This window comes from Salvelinus sp. IW2-2015, linkage group LG5 (assembly GCF_002910315.2).
Source record: "Salvelinus sp. IW2-2015 linkage group LG5, ASM291031v2, whole genome shotgun sequence".
Classification (NCBI taxonomy): domain Eukaryota; kingdom Metazoa; phylum Chordata; class Actinopteri; order Salmoniformes; family Salmonidae; genus Salvelinus; species Salvelinus sp. IW2-2015.
Window position 1 is genome coordinate 6,043,380 of NC_036844.1, and position 21,280 is coordinate 6,064,659.

General features: G+C 42.6%; 2 protein-coding genes across 2 annotated transcripts in view; one reads left to right on the top strand and one right to left on the bottom strand.

Annotated features, from left to right (window-relative positions):
* The window catches only part of LOC111963838 (epidermal growth factor-like protein 7), a 29,071-nt gene extending 16,667 nt beyond the window's left edge, over positions 1-12,404 (top strand). The window contains exons 4-9 of the mRNA XM_023987385.2: positions 7,369-7,481; positions 7,575-7,670; positions 7,756-7,974; positions 11,107-11,165; positions 11,511-11,673; positions 11,930-12,404. Of these exons, the coding sequence (XP_023843153.1) occupies positions 7,369-7,481; positions 7,575-7,670; positions 7,756-7,974; positions 11,107-11,165; positions 11,511-11,673; positions 11,930-11,949 (670 nt within the window). The 3' untranslated portion in view covers positions 11,950-12,404. The remainder of the gene's footprint in view (positions 1-7,368; positions 7,482-7,574; positions 7,671-7,755; positions 7,975-11,106; positions 11,166-11,510; positions 11,674-11,929) is intronic.
* Positions 12,405-15,571: 3,167 nt separating this feature from the next.
* The window catches only part of LOC111963839 (1-acyl-sn-glycerol-3-phosphate acyltransferase alpha-like), a 28,205-nt gene continuing 22,496 nt past the window's right edge, over positions 15,572-21,280 (bottom strand). The window contains exon 6 of the mRNA XM_023987387.2: positions 15,572-21,137. Coding sequence (XP_023843155.1) covers positions 20,971-21,137 — 167 coding nt within the window. The 3' untranslated portion in view covers positions 15,572-20,970. The remainder of the gene's footprint in view (positions 21,138-21,280) is intronic.

Genomic DNA, 21,280 nt, shown 5'->3' on the forward strand with positions numbered 1-21,280 from the left:
GGCTTCCATGTCTTCTCCCTGGACCTCCTCAATGTCCACCTCTTGAACATCAGACTGAGGCCTCATCTTCACTGTCACTTTCCAACCTTGTTGAGGATGGCTCGTTGTCAGGCTCGAAAATCCTCAGATTTTCCCGGATGGCCACCAATTTTTCAACCCTTGTATTGGTCAACCTGTTGCGTGCTTTGGTGTGGGTGTTCCCAAACAAGGACCAGTTGCGCTCTGAGGCGGCTGATGTTGGTGGGATTTGGACGATGATGGAGGCAACAGGGGAAAGAGCCTCAGATCCACAAATCCCTTCCACCAGGTCGCTGATGAAATATGTTGGCACGACTGCCATATTGCCTCTCCATCCCAAAGCCCTTGCTTGGAAGTGTACTTCGCCAGACTGCCAAGAACATTGCCCTCATCCAGGCCAAGGTGGCGAGACACGGTAGTGATGACACCATAGGCCTTGTTGATCTCTGCACCAGACAGGATGCTTTTGCCAGCGTACTTGGGGTCCAACATGTACGCTGCGGCGTGTATGGGCTTCAGGCAGAAGTCTTCACGCTTTTTGATGTATTTCAGAACTGCAGTTTCCTCTGCTTGGAGCAACAGTGAAGTGGGCAGAGCAGTACGGATTTCTTCTCTTTCATCTGTAAGCAGAGTCTGAACATCAGACAGGATGGCATTGTCTCCCTCAATCCGTGCAATGGCTACTGCTATAGGTTTCAGAAGTTTCAGGCTGCTTACCACTCTCTCCCAAAATACATCATCCAGGAGGATMCTCTTGATGGGGCTGTCCATATCGGCAGACTGTGATATGGMCATTTCTTGGAGAGACTYCTTCCCCTCCAGGAGACTGTCAAACATGATGACAACACCACCCCAATGGGTGTTGCTGGGCAGCTTCAATGTGGTGCTCTTATTCTKCTCACTTTGCTTGGTGAGGTATATTGCTGCTATAACTTGATGACCCTTCACATACCTAACCATTTCCTTGGCTTTCTTGTAGAGTGTATCCATTGTTTTCAGTGCCATGATGTCCTTGAGGAGCAGATTCAATGCATGAGCAGCACGGCCAATGGGTGTGATGTGAGGGTAKGACTCCTCCACTTTAGACCAAGCAGCCTTCATGTTCGCAGCATTGTCTGTCACCAGTGCAAATACCTTYTGTGGTCCAAGGTCATTGATGAMTGMCTTCAGCTCATCTGCAATGTAGAGACCKGTGTGTCTGTCCCTTGTGTCTGTGCTCTTGTAGAATACTSGTTGAGGGGTGGAGATGATGTAGTTAATTATTCCTTGCCCACAAACATTTCGACCACCCATCAGAGATTATTGCAATACAGTCTGCTTTCTCTATGATTTGCTTGACCTTACCTTTAACTCTGTTGAACTTTGCATCCAGCAAATGAGTAGATAAAGCATGTCTGGTTGGAGGGGTGTATGCTGGGCAAGGAACATTCAGAAATCTCTTCCAATATACATTGCCTGTGAGCATCAGAGGTGAACCAGTTGCATACACAGCTCGAGCAAGACATTCATCAGCATTTCTATGACTACGTTCCTCCATTGACTCAAAAAAACTTCTGATTCCAGGAGGACCATGAGCTGCTGCTATCGAAAAGGTGTCTGATTCACCATTTTCACCTCTCATAGAAGTGGAGGGACTTTTGTCAGAGGTTGCTTATGGTGAACGCTGAAGGAACGTTATGCACTTGGCCAACAAAGATGGTTCTGCATCTTTGTTGCATTCTTCACATATGATTTCGCACAGTATGTGCAAATGTACACAGCTTTTCCTTCTACATTAGCTTCACTGAAATTTCTCCACACATCAGATAGTGCCCGTGGCATTTTCCTGTAAAGATTAGGGGGAAAATGAGTTTAAAAAAAAMCAAATACATTTCCATGTACAGATAAATGGTTAAGCAGTTAGATTTGAACAACTCCTTTGTAAGATAAAATGAAACATGTATGGAAACAGGTGAATTAAYACTCCTCAGTTAGCAGGAAAGCTAAAAACTAACTAGCAGAAATTGTTAACAAGTTAGAAATGATTTAAACAAACTTTGCTGTAGGCTACTATTTACTAGTTAACAAAAAATAATGTATGTCATATAAAATACATTCACCCCTCCCAGTATTGTTATCCAAACTTACCAGAAAGCATGTAGTCCTTAGCTCAGACAGTGTAGTAGTGTGGGCTCAATAGCATCTCRTTAGTGTGCAAGATCTTGAGAATCAGATGTACATGTGATGTAAGAATGCACTGTGCATGCAGAGGGTTGCAATTCCATTGAATTGGGGATAGTTTAACCAAAATATGCCACAAGACCTAGAATTGCCTTATGTGTATCCCACAAAAAAAGGTTCACTGTTATAAACTAATTTAAGCAAAATTCCCAAAATTCCCGGGCTTAACTTCCCATGGAAAATTTCCGGAAAACTTCCATAAATTTACCGGAAAGTTTCCGACCCTTTGCAACCCTACTACAGACCGCAAAAACACTACAGTAAATACTACAGTAATGTCYGCAAAAAAAATATTCACAAAAACACTAGTWAATACTACAGTCCGCAAAAATTACTATATCATATAATTACTATAATATATACTTCTATATACTTTTTTGTATGTATTTTTAACTACAGTATTTATACTATAGTAAACTGTAAATACTACAGTATACTACAGTAATGTCCACAAAAATACTACAGTGAATAATGCAGTAAAGTCCTCAAATACACTACAATGAATACTATAGTATTTATACCATAGTACACTATAGTATTTTTCCATGTGTGATCACTCTCGTATATCATACTCATACACAGAAGTGGGTCACCTCACATATTTTGGTGGAATCCAAATATCAAGCACTTTGTATAACTACGTGAAATGACCAGCCAGCCCACAGAGCCCACTGCTGTGTTTATCTTGGACAACCTCTCCCTCTTTACTTACGCACTCTTTCTTTCGTTCTTTCCCTCCTAAATTTCTCTCTCTTTCTTTCTCACTCTCCCATTCCCTTGTTCTCTCTATCTCTTTCTCTCTTCCTGCACAGTAATGTGCCCACATTAAAAAATACTATAGTATGATATAAATACTTAAGTATTCACTGTAGTGTTTTTGCTGACTTTAATGTAGTATTCACTGTAGAGTTTTACTTTASTGTAGTATTCACTGTAGTGTTTTTGCGGACTAAAGTCAGCAAAAACACTATGGTGGATAATGTAGTATTTACTGTAGTATACAGTATTATACTGTAGTATTTACAGTTAAATATAGTATGAATACTGTACTAAAGTCAGAATGTAGTATATACTATAGTAACTTATGTAGTGTTTTTGCAGATTGTAGTATACTGTAGTATTTACTGTAGTGTTTTTGCATACTGTGGTATAATGTAGTATTTACTGAAGTGTTTATTCAGACATTACTGTAGTATTTACTGTAGCGTTTTTGTTGTATTATATTTGACATAGAAGTGGAGGCTTTCTCTTTCAAGAAACCTACTTGAGAAATACTATTCCATWACCGGTAGGTAGGTAGGTTCAGCTCTTTTCTATATACTGTAGGAAATACAATATAGTCTATACTTGGCATATAGGTTTCTCACTTATGGGGGGCACAAATTGGGATTTGGGGGAGTGGAATAGGCAGGGTATAWGCAAATAAATACTGTAGTATTTACTCATGTTTAAAAATGTAGTGTTTTTGCGGACTGTAGAATTTACTATAACGTTTTTTTGCAGATAATGCTGTAATATTTGCTGTAGTATAGTATGTGTACAGTATACTACAACATTCTATAGTAAGCACTACACATGAGTGGGTGGCAATGCAGCAGACCTCTCATAGCCAACAACTATAATTATAAATTTTCCTTCCCACCATGAGGCTGTTATGAATTAATGTGTTTGAGTCATCTTTTGTGAGGCAATTGTTTCTCCTTTCCTCCCTCTTTCCCCTCCTTCCCCCTCCTTCCCTCTCTCCTCTTCTGAAGTCTGTGCCCGCACACTGAGGACAATGCCAGGAAACATTTCAGCAGATTTCACTGAAACCGCTGAACCCAGAACTGGCTTAATGTTACCCCTTTTCCCCCCCACCCCACACCCCCCCTCCCGCACTTGGTACCAGTGATCCATGGTCTAGCCTAATATTACAGTGAATTCCCATTATCTCATCTACACTATATATTAGAGGTCGACCGATTGTGATTTTTCAACGCCGATACCGATTATTGGAGGACCAAAAAAGGCCGATACCGATTAATCGGCCGATAAAAAAAATATATTGTAATAATGACAATTACAACAATACTGAATGAACACTTATTTTAACTTATATATACATCATAAAATGAATTTACGCTCAAATAAATAATGAAACATGTTCAATTTGTTTAAATATGCAAAACACAAGTGTTGGAGAAGAAGTAAAAGTGCAATATGTGCCATGTAAAAAAGCTAACGTTTAAGTTCTTTGCTCAGAAATGAGAACAATATGAAAGCTGGTGGTTCTCTTTAACATGAGTCTTAATATTCCCAGGTAAGAAGTTTAGGTTGTAAGTTATTATAGGAATTATAGGCTATTTCTCTCTATACCATTTGTATTTCATATACCTTTGACTATTGGATGTTCTTATAGCCACGTTAGAATTGCTAGTGTAACAGTAAAGCTTCCGTCCCTCTCCTCGCCCCTACCTGGGCTCGAACCAGGACACATCGAAACAGCCACCCTCGAAGCATCGTTACCCATTGCTACCACAAAAGCCACGGCCCTTGCAGAGCAAGGGGAACAACTACTCCAAGTCTCAGAGCAAGTGACGTACCGATTGAAAGGCTATTAGTGCGCACCCCGCTAACTAGCTAGCATTTCACATCGGTTCACCCAGCCTATCTCGGGGTTGATAGGCTTGAAGTCATAAACAGCTCAATTCTTGAAGCACAGCGAAGAGCTGCTGGCAAAACGCAGAAAGTGCTGTTTGAATGATGCGTACGAGCCTGCTGCTGCCTACCATCGCTCAGTCAGACTGCTCTCAAATATCAAATCATAGACTTAATTATAACATAACAACACACAGAAATACGAGCCTTTGGTCATGATATGGTCGAATCGGAAACTATCATTTCAAAAACAAAACGTTTATTCTTTCAGTGAAATACGGAACTGTTCCGTATTTTATCTAACGGGTGGCATTCCTAAGTCTAAATATTGCTGTTACATTGTCAACCTTCAATGTTATGTATAATTATGTACAATTCTGGCAAATTAATTACGGTCTTTGTTAGGAATAAATGGACTTCGCACAGTTCGCAACGAGCCAGGCGGCCCAAACTGCTGCATATAACCTGACTGCTTGCACGGAACGCAAGAGAAGTGACACAATTTACCTAATTATAAGAAATTCATGTTAGCAGGCAATATTAACTAATATGCAGGTTTAAAAATATATACTTGTGTATTGATTTTAAAGAAAGGCATTGATATTTATGGTTAGGTTTGGTGCACAACAGTGCTAAATCATCACCCGTTTGGTGAAGTAGGCTGTGATTCGATGAGAAATTAACAGGCACCGCATGATTATTTGCAATGCAGGACACGCTAGATAAACTAGTAATGTCATCAACCATGTGTAGTTAACTAGTGATTATGTGAAGATTGATTGTTTTTTATAAGTTTAATGCTAGCTAGCAACTTACCTTGGCTTCTTGCTGCCGTCGCGCAACCAGGTAGTCAGCCTGCCACGCAGGCTCCTCGTGGAGTGCAATGTAAGGCAGGTGGTTAGAGCTTTGGGCTAGTAACCGGAAGGTTGCAAAAACGAATCCCGAGCTGACAAGGTAAATCTGTCGTTCTGCCCCTGAAAAGGCATTTAACCCACCGTTCCTAGGCATCATTGAAAAGAATGTGTTCTTAACTGACTTGCCTAGTTAAATAAGGTGTTACATTTTTTTTTTAATCGGAAATCGGTTCCAAAATACTGATTTCCGATTGTTATGGAAACTTGAAATCTGCCCTAATTAATCGTCCATTCCAATTAATCGGTCAACCTCTACTATATATACAAAGGTATGTGGACACCCCTTCAATTTAGTGGATTCGGCTATTTCAGGTGTATAAAATCGAGCACACAGCCATGCAAGCTCCATAGACAAACATTGGCAGTAGAATGGCCTTAAACAAGARCTCAGTGACATTCAACGTGGCACCGTCATAGGATGCCACCTTTCAAACAAGTCAGTTTGTCAAATTTCTGCCCTGCTAGATCTGCCCCAGTCAACTGTAAGCGCTGTTATTGTGAAGTGTAAACGTCTAGGAGCAACAACGGCTCAGCCATGAAGTGGTAGGCCACACTAACTCACAGAAYGGGACCGCCGAGAGTTGAAGCGAGTAGCTTGTAAAAAAYAGTCTGTCCTCGATTTCAACACTTACTACCGAGTTCCAAACTGCCTCTGGAAGCAACGTCAGCACACAAACTCTTTTTTGGGAGCTTCATGAATTGGGCTTCCATGGCCGAGCAGCTGCACACAAGCCTAAGATCACCATGCTCAATGCCAAGCATCGGCTGGAGTGGTGTAAAGCTCACAGCCATTGGACTCAGTGGAAATGCGTTCTCTGGAGTGATGAATCACGCTTCACCATCTGACAAATCTGTGTTTGGCGGATGCCATAAGATCGCTACCTGYCCAAATGCATAGTGTCAATTGTAAAGTTTGGTGGAGGAGGAATAATGATCTGGGGCTGTTTTTCATGGTTCTGGGTAGGCCCCTTAGTTCCAGTGAAGGGAAATCTTAACGCTACAGCGTACAATGACATTCTAGACAATTTTGTGTTTACAACATGTGGCAACAGTTTGGGGAAGGCCCTTTCCTGTTTCAACATGACAATGCCCCCGTGCACAAAGCAAGGTGCGTGCAGAAATGGTTTGACGAGATCGGTGYGGAAGAACTTACGCCGACTGYAAGCCAGGCCTAATCGCCCAACATCAGTGCCCGACCTCACTATTACTCTTGTGGCTGAATGGAAGCATGTTCCGACATCTAGTGGAAAGCCTTCCCAGAAGAGTGGAGGCTGGTATAGCAGCAAAGGGGGGGACCAACTCCATATTAATGCCCATGMTTTTTGAATGAGATGTTCGACGAGCAGGTGTCCACATACTCTTGGTCATGTAGTGTACATTCTTCTCTGCTAACATGGAGAAAACTCTAGGAGCTCATCACACACAACGTTGACAGATAGGGGAATCTGACCAAATGCTACTCTACAGTGTAACAGACCAGTCTCGATTTCTCAGGATCATTATTCACACCTAACTGACTCWATGTCGGCAGCACAGACCCTGTCTAACCTCCTCACTCTCTGTTGTGTGTTTTCTTCAGGACAGTGTACAGGGTGGCCTACCGTCAGGTGACCAGAGCGCCGCCACTCTCACACTCTTATCCAGAATGCTGCCCGGGCTGGCGACAACTCCACTCACACAACTGTAACCAAGGTAACGGGGGCTAACGCTCTCCTAGCACCCCATATGTCATGTGTGTGTGTGTGTGTATTTGTTTCTTATGCTATTTCTCTCTGTCCTAACCAGCGGTGTGTGTCCAGTCCTGTGTGAACGGAGGAACGTGTTTAAGACCCAACCACTGTGCCTGTCCTCTGGGCTGGATAGGACGACACTGCCAAACAGGTACACGCATACACACACCTACACACTCATGCTAGCACACTTAAATAAACAACATCAGTGACTCTCTCCTCCCTCTCTCTGTCAGATGTGGATGAGTGCAGTGAGCAGCAGTCCTGTTCTCATCAGTGTGTGAACATGGCAGGCAGCTACCGGTGTGTTTGTAGAGAGGGCTACAGGCTGGCAAGAGACAGACACTCCTGTGAGAGCCTTCCTCCTCCTCCTACACCTCCTGCCCCGCCCGCCTCTCCCACCAGCCCCGGCCAGGCAACAGCAAACGATTACAGACCCCCCTCCAGTGATACAGGTACACCTACCTCCTCTCAATATTCATCCACAGGCATAGTAATCAATCATGTGCTATGTGTGTGTGTGTGTGTGTGTGTGTTCCAGCAGAGCCTCCTATGGGAGTGAAGAGGAGGCAGGACAATAGCCAGGCTCGCTGTCCATTATTACTTTTGGTACGCGCTATGCCAAACTCAACTCGTACCGTGAGTAATAATGCACTGCGACTGGTACCAACTGCAAGTGGCCCACATGCGCTCAACAACCAAGTGCGTGGTCATGTACAGTATGGTATGACCAGATGAACCATGCTGATAACTGCTGTTTCAACATAGATTGATGTAGACTTATCTTCCTCATCCTTTGCTTAGGAGAACGTCCCACGTTTACAGAACTTTCGTTTAGTATTGAGTGAAGCATCCTTCTCTCCCGCACTTTCACACACTCAAGCTTTTCTCTAAACTGCTGCATATCACTCTGAAAAAAAGGAAACCACATTTCCTTCCACAGTAAAGTCATACCGTATAAAAAATAAATCACAACTGTGGTGGAAACAGGTTTCGGTACAATTTTATAAATACCGACAGATCATTTGTTTCGTTCGACATGGTGGGACTTTTTTTGTTCTCGCATAATAAAAYGTATTWTGCGAGAAATGGWGGCGAAGCGCCTTTTTGCGCAAATATTGATATAATAACCATCATATTGACGTAAACTTGGAGTAACGTGATGATATGKTRTGTRGTCCTCCCACTACGACTCGGGAAAGCATGCAGTTTATTAGGCTACAGATGAAATAAGTTATGAACTTCACAGGGTGGTGAATGTGCACGGTGATGAGCTTGATGCTCCTTACCAATAAATATTGAGGGTCTTATTCTGGTGACATGATGATCGATGCTTGACCAATAAAAATATTCTCGCTATTATCCACAATAATCTCATCATGTAGAGTAGCCTACCGCCACTGTATCTGAGAGTTGTTGACTAGAGCACATGTACCAMGACCAGAGTTTAACACTACGGTTTTTGTGACAAAACCATTGGTAGAGTGGAAAACGCATTTTGTGTACACTACGTCATCACGCAACAAATCAGTTTGGTGGAAACATGTGCATATTTTCTTGATGCAGATTTAGAACATTCGCATGAAAATCTGTAGCCAATTGGATGGAAACCTAGCTATAGATATGCTTTGTTTGGCGTAACATAGCAACGAGCTAAAATAACCTCTTGTCTAGAAGTGTCTGGACAATACGTAAGGAAATTCCCTTTCCTCTCCTCTGTGGAGTATGGTTGTAATCATGAACCTCTCAAAAGACTAATCATGTCCCCCCCTTTTCTCTGTCTAGACCGGTGTTTCCCAACTCCGGTCCTCGAGGACCCCACCAACAGTACATCTTTTTGTTGTGGCCCCGACAAGGACACCTGATTCAACTAATCATAAAGCCCTTGACAAGATGAATCAGATGTTTTTGTCCGGGGCTACAACAACAAAAATGTGTGCTGTTGGGGGTACTCGAGGACCGGAGTTGGGAAACACTGGTCTAGATAGAGGGGAGACATACAGGAAAGGTTGTCTTTCATGCGTTAAACACACTCAAAGACATAAAAACTGTACATAAAGTAGAAGAGGCAGCGTTGCCAAACCAATGACCTCTTTCTCCTAACCGCTTTCTGTCCGTCTGTATTTGTGTCCAGAGGAAGGGAAAAAGTGGCTGTGACCAAATTCACACAAGATGGCTCTTCTCAGCTAAACTTAGACAGGCTGTTCACCCCCCTGAGTGTGGCTGAGGATGGATGTACGGTGGAGGGGCTTGTGTGTGAGTGTGTGTGAGTGTGTGTGTGTGGCCTGAGTGTGGCTGAGGTGGAGGGGCTTGTGTGTGAGTGTGTGTGTGTGTGCGTGCGTGCTTGTGGATGGATGAATAGGGGTTAGGGAGATCTTTTGCCTAATCAGCACAAAGTGAGAAAAACAGCAGGAAAAAAACATATGACAGATCTCTGTACTTGGTGAAAGTGACGTGGGTGAGGGGAAGTTAGTCGGGGGAATATGTGCAGGCTCAGTACAGAAGTGTTCTCCTTGGCCAACAGAGTGCAAGGGCAGCAGCAACATCAGTGTTGTGGTTAATGGCCCTATTATATCCATTAACTGTTCATATCCAGGCTGACGTCTGATGTTGTTGAAGATCACCGAGATAAACACGGGAATAAATGCCCTGCTCAGACCGTAACAGCTCTCGYCTGACCCCCTCCTCCTCCCCCCTCCTTCCATTTCTGGAGCCATTTTTCTTCCTCCTCTCTCCCTCTTCTTGGCTGGGACTAGCGCTCTCATTCCAGCTCCATCAACCTCGTCTGCTGGGGGTCATCGCTCCCCCCCCGTCCTCTTGTCTCAATAATAGGCCACATCTGGGAGAGATAAAACTGTTCTCAGTTTGACCCTAGCTCCAAGACGCGGGTTCCTACCCCAGCTCTGAACCCCTAGCTCTGGGGACCTGTCGTGGGGAGCAGGGGGACACTTGGTGACTGGTTGGACTCCAGCCCAGCTCACCCCTCCTTGTCCTGTAACCGATAGGACGACGCATGTTTAGAGAAGGCATGATGGACTGTGTGTCTGTTTATAGTGCCCTCTCTGTCAGTTATATGGTGTGTGTCTGTCATTTTCCCATATTCTCAGACCCTTATGCAGGCAAATTTATGGATTTGTCACCGGCTTCACCCAAAGAACTGAATTCCCCAGCCAGCTTGTGGTTCTTCGGTTCTCTTCCCGTTTGTTTCATAGCTCTGCTTATGAATCACTCTGTAGCAGGATCAGAGCAAGATGCTAGAGGCAATATCTATCTCAAAGACATGTCACAAGTCCAAGCTTTTGATAGAATAGGAAGGATTAACCATTACACTCTTTCCCCCTCTGTTGAACCTCTCTGTAAGCTAACCCTACCGGGTCATATTCTGTAGGTTTCATCGTATCAAAACGTTTTGCAACAGAAAAGGAAAATATGTGTTCTTATCGGAAAAGTTCAGGCAGTACCCCCTCGTCTTCAAAACGTTTTCTCTCTATAAGCAACCTTGGTGTGCAGTTGGAGGGTGTTTTAGATAGTGGTGATCCACATTCTATTTTCATGTGTGTGTGTTTGTGTGTGTGTGTTGTCTACAGGTGGAAGGGTCACAGAGGAGGTACAGAGCCTGAAGAACAGAGTAGAGCTGCTAGAGCAGGTACAACTGCACTCCTCTACCATCACATGAACACACACACGCTCTCGTGAATGGGTGTAAAGTCCCCCTTATAACCATTGCTAATGCCCCTCTAGCATCCACCACCCACCTTGACCCAGCCCTAGTCACACACTGCATGGTGTAATATAAAATACCACTCACAATGTAATCACGAACCTTTGTTCATCGACAGAGAACACACACACTCACAAAACCCAGCATCCTTTGAAACACCAGACGGGTAGTGACCTTTTAAAAAGCCTTTGTGAGTTTTTCATTAGAATTCATGTTGTTACTGCTCCGTGGATTACAGTAGAATTGAATCTCTCCCCCCCTTCCCTCCAGAAGCTTCAGTTGGTCCTAGCCCCCTTCACCAGTCTGTTCCCCATGTCGCTGGACGAGGGCGTGTCTGAGAAGACCAGCTTCCTGTTTCACTCCTTCCAGCAGCTGGACCGCATCGACTCGCTCAGCGAACAAATCGGCTTCCTCGAGGAACGCCTCGGTACCTGTGAGTGGATAAACACACAGTTAAAAATGTATTTTCGTTGTACTCCCCTTGTTGGACAGGACAAATTGGCCGTATAGAGGCTTGAAGTGGATGTGAAATTATTTGTTTGACTATAGATAGTAACACCCCACTGGTTAAATCAATGTTGTTCCCACGTCTTTTCAATGAAATTACGTTGAACTAAATTGGAATAGACATTGAATTGGCATATGTGCCCAGTGGGACTGATTTTTCCACTTTTCTGTCCTCACTACAGGTTCCTGCCAGGAGAATTAGACACAGAACATGACTGGGTGAAAACCAACCAGACATGTCCACAGTCTGAATTCACAAAACAATAACAATAGGAATGGAATGATTGCCCCAGCCCAGGGATATGGTAGGAGGAAGAAAGTCAGCAGAACATAGGCCTACTCAACGTTTGTGCATTCATGTTCCTGTACCAGCCCAAAGACTTGCTCTCGAGAACCCAAGGCATTAACAAGGCATTCTGCCTTATCTCACGGGTTCTCAGCTATAAACACTAGTTACCGGTAGCACCATGTGAACTACAATCCCAACGCTGTTTTAACATTTAGAAACGTCAATAATCATCGCTTCCGCTATGGTTTCTGAAACATAGAAAACATATCTTTCATATCAGCGGGAATGAATCGTTCAAATAAAAAAGATACTTACTGAAACAGGTTTGCCCAGATCCTTACGTCTGTGTGCCTCCAGCCGTCAAACTACACTTCCTCACCCAGTTACGCTTACACACAGGTGTTCGAACACACTCTAGAGAGCTAGATAGCACAGGTGGTTGTCTCTGTCCACCATCTGTCTTCCGTAAACAAGCGCTGTAACATGGAGATTTGGCCGCGTGCATGGGAGCACTAACCCTAACCATATAAAAGGTGTGTAGTAATTTAACCTTTTGTTTTTTTTACAATTATTTCTCGCTGATACGAAAGATACGTTCCTTATGTTTCCAAAACCGTACCRCAAGCGAGGCGCGTTAACGTTCCCGAACGAGCGTCGGGGCTCTTAACAAAACTCCCCTGGCCAGAAGATACCGCCATGAATAGACGCTAAAGGTGGTTTGTGTATATGTTTCAGGGTTCCTTGATGCTAGAGGCATCACTACAGACCCGGGTTCGATCCCGGGCTGTATCACAACCGGCCGTGATCAGGAGTCCTATAGGGCGGCGCACAATTGGCCCAGCGTCGTCTGTGTTAGGGGAGGGTTTGGCCGGGGTAGGCCGTCATTGTAAATACGAATTTGTTCTTAACTGACTTGCCTAGTTAAATAAAAGTTTAAATAAATAAATGAATGAGCTAGCCAAAGACTGGCTCTATGACGGGCAAACTTGTCATGTGCTGAGTCTCTTTTCTCTCCCAACAGCATAATTTCATGTCTTTACATTGTTGTTTTACCAAAAGACATAGAATAGCGTAACATCACTACCTGTGACAGGGTTACTGGGGCCTCGTTCTCCCATTACCACATTACTGGACAATCTGAGAGTCTAAGGTTAAACAGCCATTTTGATTATGATGTATCTGGTTTCCGTGTTTTAGGTTCACATCAGTGCAGCTGGTTTCACTGTCAGAGCCCCCATGGCGGGTCTAGCATGGACATCTGTATTTATCTATTTAAGTTATAATTCCTTGTGCTTATCTCATAGAGCTACAATAGACAGTTGGCTTTTTTATTCTTTTTTTACATAGCTTTGTAACTTTTTGTAATAAAATGGATCAATTAAAAAATGTCTAGTAGAGGATTTATTGTGTGTGAATTTTGATTTTTTTAATGTGAAGCCACTTGGAAGAAAAGTAACTATACAGATCAATATCTCATTTTGACCACTCAAACACATTCCTATACTGAACAAAAATATAAACACAACATGAAGTGTTGGTCCCATGTTTCATGAGCTGAAATAAAAGGCCCCAGAAATGTCCATATGCACAAAAAGCTTATTTCTCATATTTTGTGCACAAATTTGTTTACATCCCTGTTAGTGAGCAGTTCTCCTTTGCCATCTCAAGAAGCTGATTTAAACAGCATGATCATTACACAGGTGCACCTTGTGCTGGGAACAATAAAAGGCCACTCTAAAATGTGCCGTTTTGTCACACAACACCACAGATGTGTCAAGTTGAGGTAGCGTGCAATTGGCATGCTGACTGCAGGGATGTCCACCAGAGCTGTTGCAAGGGAATTTAATGTTAATTTGTCTACCATAAGCCGCCTCCAATGTCGTTTTAAAAATGTTGCAGCACGTTCAACCGTCCTCACAACCGCACACCACGTGTAACCTCGGCAGCTCAGTACCTTCATCTGGAGTCTCCACCTGCTGGATCGTCTGAGACCAGCCACCTGGACAGGTGATGAAACTGAGAAGTATTTCTGTCTGTAATAAAAACCGTTGTGGGGGAAAAAACTCATTTTGATTGGCTGGGTCTGGCACCCAATCCATAGATTAGGGCCTCATGAATGTACACTGCTCAAAAAAATAAAGGGAACACTAAAATAAGACATCCTAGATCTGAATGAATGAAATATTCTTATTAAATACTTTTTTCTTTACATAGTTGAATGTGCTGAAAACAAAATCACACAAAAATGATCAATGGAAATCAAATTTATCAACCCATGGAGGTCTGGATTTGGAGTCACACTCAAAATTAATGTGGAAAACCACACTACAGGCTGATCCAACTTTGATGTAATGTCCTTAAAACAAGTCAAACTGAGGCTCAGTAGTGTGTGTGGCCTCCACGTGCATGTATGACCTCCCTACAACGCCTGGGCATGCTCCTGATGAGGTGGCGGATGGTCTCCTGAGGGATCTCCTCCCAGACCTGGACTAAAGCATCCGCCACTCCCTGGACAGTTCTGTGGTGCAACGTGGCGTTGGTGGATGGAGCGAGACATGATGTCCCAGATGTGCTAAATTGGATTCAGGTCTGGGGAACGGGCGGGCCAGTCCATAGCATCAATGCCTTCCTCTTGCAGGAACTGCTGACACACTCCAGCCACATGAGGTCTAGCATTAGGAGGAACCCAGGGCCAACCGCACCAGCATATGGTCTCACAAGGGGTCTGAGGATCTCATCTCGGTACCTAATGGCAGTCAGGCTACTCTGGCGAGCACATGGAGGGCTGTGCGGCCCCCAAAGAAATGCCACCCCACGACTGACCCACCGCCAAACCGGTCACGCTGGAGAATGTTGCAGGCAGCAGAACGTTCTCCACGGCGTCTCCAGACTCTGTCACGTCTGTCACATGTGCTCAGTGTGAACCTGCTTTCATCTGTGAAGAGCACAGGGGCCAGTGGCGAATATGCCAATCTTGTTGTTCTCTGGCAAATGCCAAACGTCCTGTAAAGGTGTTGGGCTGTAAGCACAACCCCCACCTGTGGACGTCGGGCCTCATACCACCCTCTGGAGTCTGTTCTGACCGTTTGAGCAGACACATGCACATTTGTGGCCTGCTGGAGGTCATTTTGCAGGGCTCTGGCAGTGCTCCTCCTTGCACAAGGCGGAGGTAGCGGTCCTGCTGCTGGGTTGTTCCATTTGCACAACAGCATGTGAAATTTATTGTCAATCAGTGTTGCTTCCTAAGTGGACAGTTTGATTTCACAGAAGTGTGATTGACTTGGAGTTACATTGTGTTGTTTAAGTGTTCCCTTTATTTTTTTGAGCAGTGTATTTCAATTGACTGATTTCTTTATATGAGCTGTAACTCGATAAAATGTTGCGTTTATATTTTTGTTCAGTATAGTTCCAATGTCAATTCAATGGAGAGTTTGGGAAAGAATTGTATTGCCGGAGCCATCCTAACTCATCTGCAAAGCCTGAGTGTCCAAGGATAAAATGATAATTTAAAGAAATGACACACACAGCAATAAAGTAACAGCTCTTTAAGAAAAAATGACATTTATTTATCATTTCCCAAGGCATTCATCAAACATCACACACACAGAAGGCTCACCAGGATGTGATAAGACAAGACACTTTGGCCAGCTTAGTTGTACATAGTTATCTTAAGCTACGAACAGATTACACTTTAATAGCTTTGGTGAAACTCATAGAATATTTTAAGATCATTTTTATATACCACCCAAACTCAACATGAAGTGCTTAATTAAATTTTGAATATTTCTCAAATTGAATTGTGAAAAAAATAAAAAAAAATAAAACACCAGATCAATCAACAAGGCTCTCTAAAGAAATGTTGCAGAGCCTGTCGAGTTATCACGGTCATCGAGTCAATGACGCTTTTAGCTGACACACTAGGAAGTTGAGCTACAAAACGTCCATGAAAATAATCATAGACAATGGTCAAGAGTTAGCCTAAAATCATTGGCAGTTTACATTTGGTTAGTGCCAAATTGGTAGCATCTTTGAACATTCAAAACATCTTTGTTGCAGGATTCAAAAAAATGTAACACCACCACATAAGCAAAACAAATAAAAAATGCTCTCATAAATATACTCTCCTGTGAACAAAAACTGATGTCACAGATTAATTTTATGTATTGGGACCGACCGACTGGTATTTTAATTAAATGGTGTTACTGGTCTTCAATAACAAAGATGAGGAAAGCCCGAGTGTCGAGTTGATTTACTCCTAGGAGCCAAGTAAGCCAAGAGTCCAACAGGTGACACTAAAGCTCCTGCAGCCACTTGACTATGAAGAGGAGTAGTAGTACACAGGTTCATTGCCAGACGAAACACAATGTTTTCACTCCTACAACGTGAGCAATTTATCAACACCATTTCAATGCAGTCATTTCAGGAAGTAAACTGATATTGTAATTCCATATTTGTCTCATTAGAAGAATTGAGGAAAATTGGATTTGGAAATTCAATTTATTTTCTGAATTGATTGACCCCAAACCCTGCTCCTCAGGAAGTTTAGGTGCACAAGAATTAAAAAAATGTATTCTGGAGGTTAACTAATTTAACACTTAATTTCAAATAAATAAATTTCAGACACATTTTGTAGTGTCAGAAACCAACATTATGCAAGATAACATTCTATTGGAATATGTTATACTTGAAAAAATGAAGAGAAAGAAAAAGAAAAAAAAGAGAGTTACATGCAATTAGGCTGCATATACACAGGTAGCGCAATTCTGATATGTTTTCACTAATTGGTCTTTCGACCAATCAGATCAGCGTTTGCCAATAATTGGGCATAATATAAGAAGTGGGCTGCCTGTGTAAACCAGCCAGAGTAGTACACAAAAAAAATCATGAATGCCGAAATACATTCTCACCCTGGCGTTTTTGACAGGCAAAAAGCTGCAAGCGACATTTTATCAAACTGTAAAGTAAAAGCAGTGAATACAAAAATGTCAAGATCTGTACGCAAATGATAAGAAACTGTATTGCCATAAATAAAAAAGTAGCAGTAATTTACTGTAAGACGTCATCTGTCTATTAATTACAAAATATAAAACCTCAAGTTTAATTACTTCACAATCCTACATTTGATGATTACTGTACCACCTTTTGACATAAGGCTAAAATGTCACAAATCTCAGCCAATTCCTTTAAATAGCCCAAGCCTTCTAAACTGCAGTCAGACTTTACATATCATACACCATCCATCGATAAGATAAACTCTTAGTTCGGTTTTGCGTATCATAAATTGGTCAGAAAACTACAGTAGGTGTTGAGACATTCCCTTAACACATATCCCTATTCCTCATTAATCTATAGTATAAACAGGACCTGTTTCTCAAGTATAAAGCTAAGGTAACCACTCGGACAGCAGCCCTCCTAGTTACCAGGTACCAATAGGGAACATTTGGCCAAGCAAAAGATTTACAAGAGTCGTTACTGTGCTGTTACAATACCAAGATTGTTTTAGAGCAATTGACAATTGCGCAATTTATTAGGCTATATTTTACTTCTTAACTACGGGTATCACAGGGGTTACCAAAATACAGGTCCGTGGTGTTCAGTTTGAGGAGCATTTCATTCCTATTTCACCTCTTCAGATATGTATTTTTTGGGCTAGGCTGAAAACAAGCGGTGTTTATTAGTAGTTAGTTATGGTGCTTTTCCATTAAGACTTAACCCCCACACCAATGGGTTGCCAGTGTTGGTTAAATGGAAGCTCTAGTGTAATTGTGTTTACATCAAGAGTGACTTGAGACGTGCAGAATCAACAACATCTGCATCATTCAAGACAGTTGCTTTGTGGGAAGGTGTTACATTTCACAGTTAGCCATTGCTATGTAAATGCCAGCTGAAAAGTTCCCAGGGCCTTGCCTCCAAGTTAGAGCAGGTCCGACAAAGCCATGGCCCAGTGAGACAGGTGCTAACCCACGTAGATAGAAACCGAAAAGTGTGAGCCTTGGGTAAATCACTGGGGTAAATCCTCATCGGAAATGCACCATTAATAACAATTCTAGTTAAGAGGACCATAAAAACAACTTCATGTCAAACATTTGATTCGAAATGTGAAACCTGGCGACTGTCTCTACCGTCATCACTGCAGTACAGCGAGGACTAATAACATATTTTTCCTTGGCAACCATGAAAAACGATCAATCACTAACAGATCACTTGTTACATTTAAAACACGTACTGTAACATCTAGATCACTCCATAGTGGTAGGTTTAAAAACACCCCCCTCAGATAAACCTCTCTCCAATGTGTAACGTTTAAAACACTCCCCCTCAGTAAAACCGCTCTCCACTGTGTAACGTTTWWAAAAWAWWWAAAAWACACTTGCACACTGACATGGCACAAAACGGAATCTTGAACTTCATGAAATCACCTGACACTTCTTAAATTAGAGAAGAGATACTTGAGACAAAAAAGTGGAGTCAAATTTGGGCCATTTAGCAGACACTTTTACCCACATTTTAAATATGGGTGAGGAATCAAACCCACAACCCTGGTGTTACAAGAGCCACTCTCTACCAACTGAGCCCATTGTTAATTTTTTTTTTTTTTTTTAAACAAACAAGCGAAATAAACGATCATATGATGTAGAAATAAATATAAAGCAAAATACATAAAACAGCTGAAGAAAATACACTTTTTGCACAATGTTATTTCTAAGCTGTTGGGGGAGAAAAAACAAGACAACGTAGTAATAATAATTTGGTGGGTGCTTATATATGTCCTATTTCACACATGTACAATGTGTATTAATACATGTGTGAATGGGAAATGTGTGTTTTTGCATAGCCCAACTCCCCGAGACACCCCCAGAGAGTGAGGTCACGGCCAGGGTCTGCCATCAACGGCGGCCCTGGAGCAATTAGGTTTAAGTGCCTTGCTCAAGGGCACAGACAGATTTTTCACCTTGTTGGCTCTGGAATTCAAACTAGCRACCTTCTGGTTACTGGCACAATGCTCTAACCACTAGGCTACCTGCCAGGCTAGTACACCAACAACGCACAGTGTTTKTAAATCGTTGAGTCCACTAGCGTCCATGAATTCACTGATGATTGTTCTCGTCGTCGTTGTACTTTTGTTTCTTTGTGTATTTTTTGTATAGCTTGTTTGGCGTCGTCACAGTATGTCATTGAGCTATTTTGATCACATGGATTGAAAAGCAAGTGTGGTATGTACAGTGCATTCAGAAAGTATTCAGATCCTGTGACTTTTTCCACATTATTACRTTACAGCCTATTCTAAAAACGGATTTAAAAAATAATCCTCATCTACACACAATTCCCTAATTGTGACAAAGTGAAAAACAGGTAAACATCAAAAATAATAAACAGAAATGGCTTATTTACATAAGTATTCAGAMCCTTTGATATGAGACTCGAAATTGAGCTCAGGTGCATCCTTGAGATGTTTCTACAACTTGATTGGACTCCACCTGTGGTAAATTCAATTGATTGGACATGATTTGGAARGGCACATACCTGTCAATATAAAAAGGTCCCACAGTTGACAGTGCATGTCAGAGCAATAATCATTCCATGAGGTCGAAGCAATTGTCCGTAGAGCTGTGAGACACGACTGTGTCGACGCACAAATCTAGGCAAGGGTACCAAAACATTTCTGCAGCGCTTTTTAAAATATTTYTATATAAATTTGCAAACATTTCTAAAAACCTATTTTTGCTCTGTCATTACGTGGCATTGTGTGTAAATTGAAGGGGAAAAAACGATTTAATCAATTTTAGAATGTAACGTAACAAAATGTGGAAAAAGTCAAGGGGTCTGAATACTCTCCGAATGCACTGTATGTAACGATAGAGTTGATTGCACTGAGACACAGATAAAGAACAAGTCCCTGGTCAACTACTAACCTCTCCTTTCGCTCTGTCGCCCTCCATCTCCCCTCAAGACCCATGGTCCAGACCCTGGTTCCCTACTCCTTCAAAAGAGGCAAGAGGCTGGTATGCACAACAGAACAGGAGAGGATATACTGGGGTTGGGTGGGGTGTTGGGGGAGGGGGTACCGTGGTGTGTTGTGTGTGTGTGTTAGCGGTGGGAGTGGTTAAAGCAGGGTGGTTGTGTGCTGTGCGTGTCTTTTATAGCGCATTAAGAAAAAAAGTTAAGGCAGCACCAGAGGAAAATATAAAGATCCACCRTCAACATATGAAAAAACTAAAAAGTTGAGCAGGAAGGAAGGRAAAAAAGCAAAAGTACAACCACTGACTGACAAAATAAAAAAATAAAAAAGACAATAACAATAAAGCCTCTTTTAAAAAGGTGGAGGTAGAAAAAAGGTATCCCAAAGCATGCATGAGGAACGCACATGAATAATGTTCCGTTTTGCTTGCCGTCCGTCACTCTACTCATAACCTGCAGAGCCAACAGGTCTTCTGTAGTGAAGAGTCAGGACTGCACTGTATGGGGGCTGGGTCGGMGCAGGAGCCAACCAGAACCAAACTGTACCAGGCCAAAACAACAGATGAGTTCATGACAGAGGCCTGGTGGGTGCGTTGTATCTTGGTACAGATGTGCTCAAATAYATTGGCACCCTTGCACAATTCTCTATTTCTTCAAAAACAAGTTGAAATTGAAAACTTTGTTTACAACTGCACATTTCAAAGAAAAATGTCCTGGACTCTTGATTGGGGGCAATATAATTTGGTTAGAGGCAATATCTCGTTTACTGTGTAATTTATCKCACACCTGTGGTAAGTTGCAGGTGCCATTCAAACAGTTTTGAAAAGAGGAAATGGAACATTCTGCGCCATAAGGGTGCCAATATATTTGACCTAATCTGTAGGTACGTAGGTAGGGAGCTGGGACGATGCGGAGGGGGGAGAAAAAATATAAAAAAGGGGGGATAGGTTTTGGTCTCTCGGACATGGGACATGTTCAGTGGTGCGAGGGGGGCCCGTTGCTCTGGGTTATGGGGGCGAAGCCAGAGATGCTCAGGAAGACTGAGCGCATGAGGTCGTAGGACTTGTCGGAGAGGCCGGCCACGTCGTCTGACGTCATGCCCTTCGTCTCGATCTTCGGAAGGATCTTCAACGTGATGGTCCCTGGTTTGAGCATAGCATCATCATCATCATCATCAGTCCAACCATCATTATCAGCACATCCCTCATTCATCATCAACGTGTTTGCATGAAACCAAAAGACATCTTTCTATACATGTCATGAGCAGTTCCTTTCAAGAGTAGCT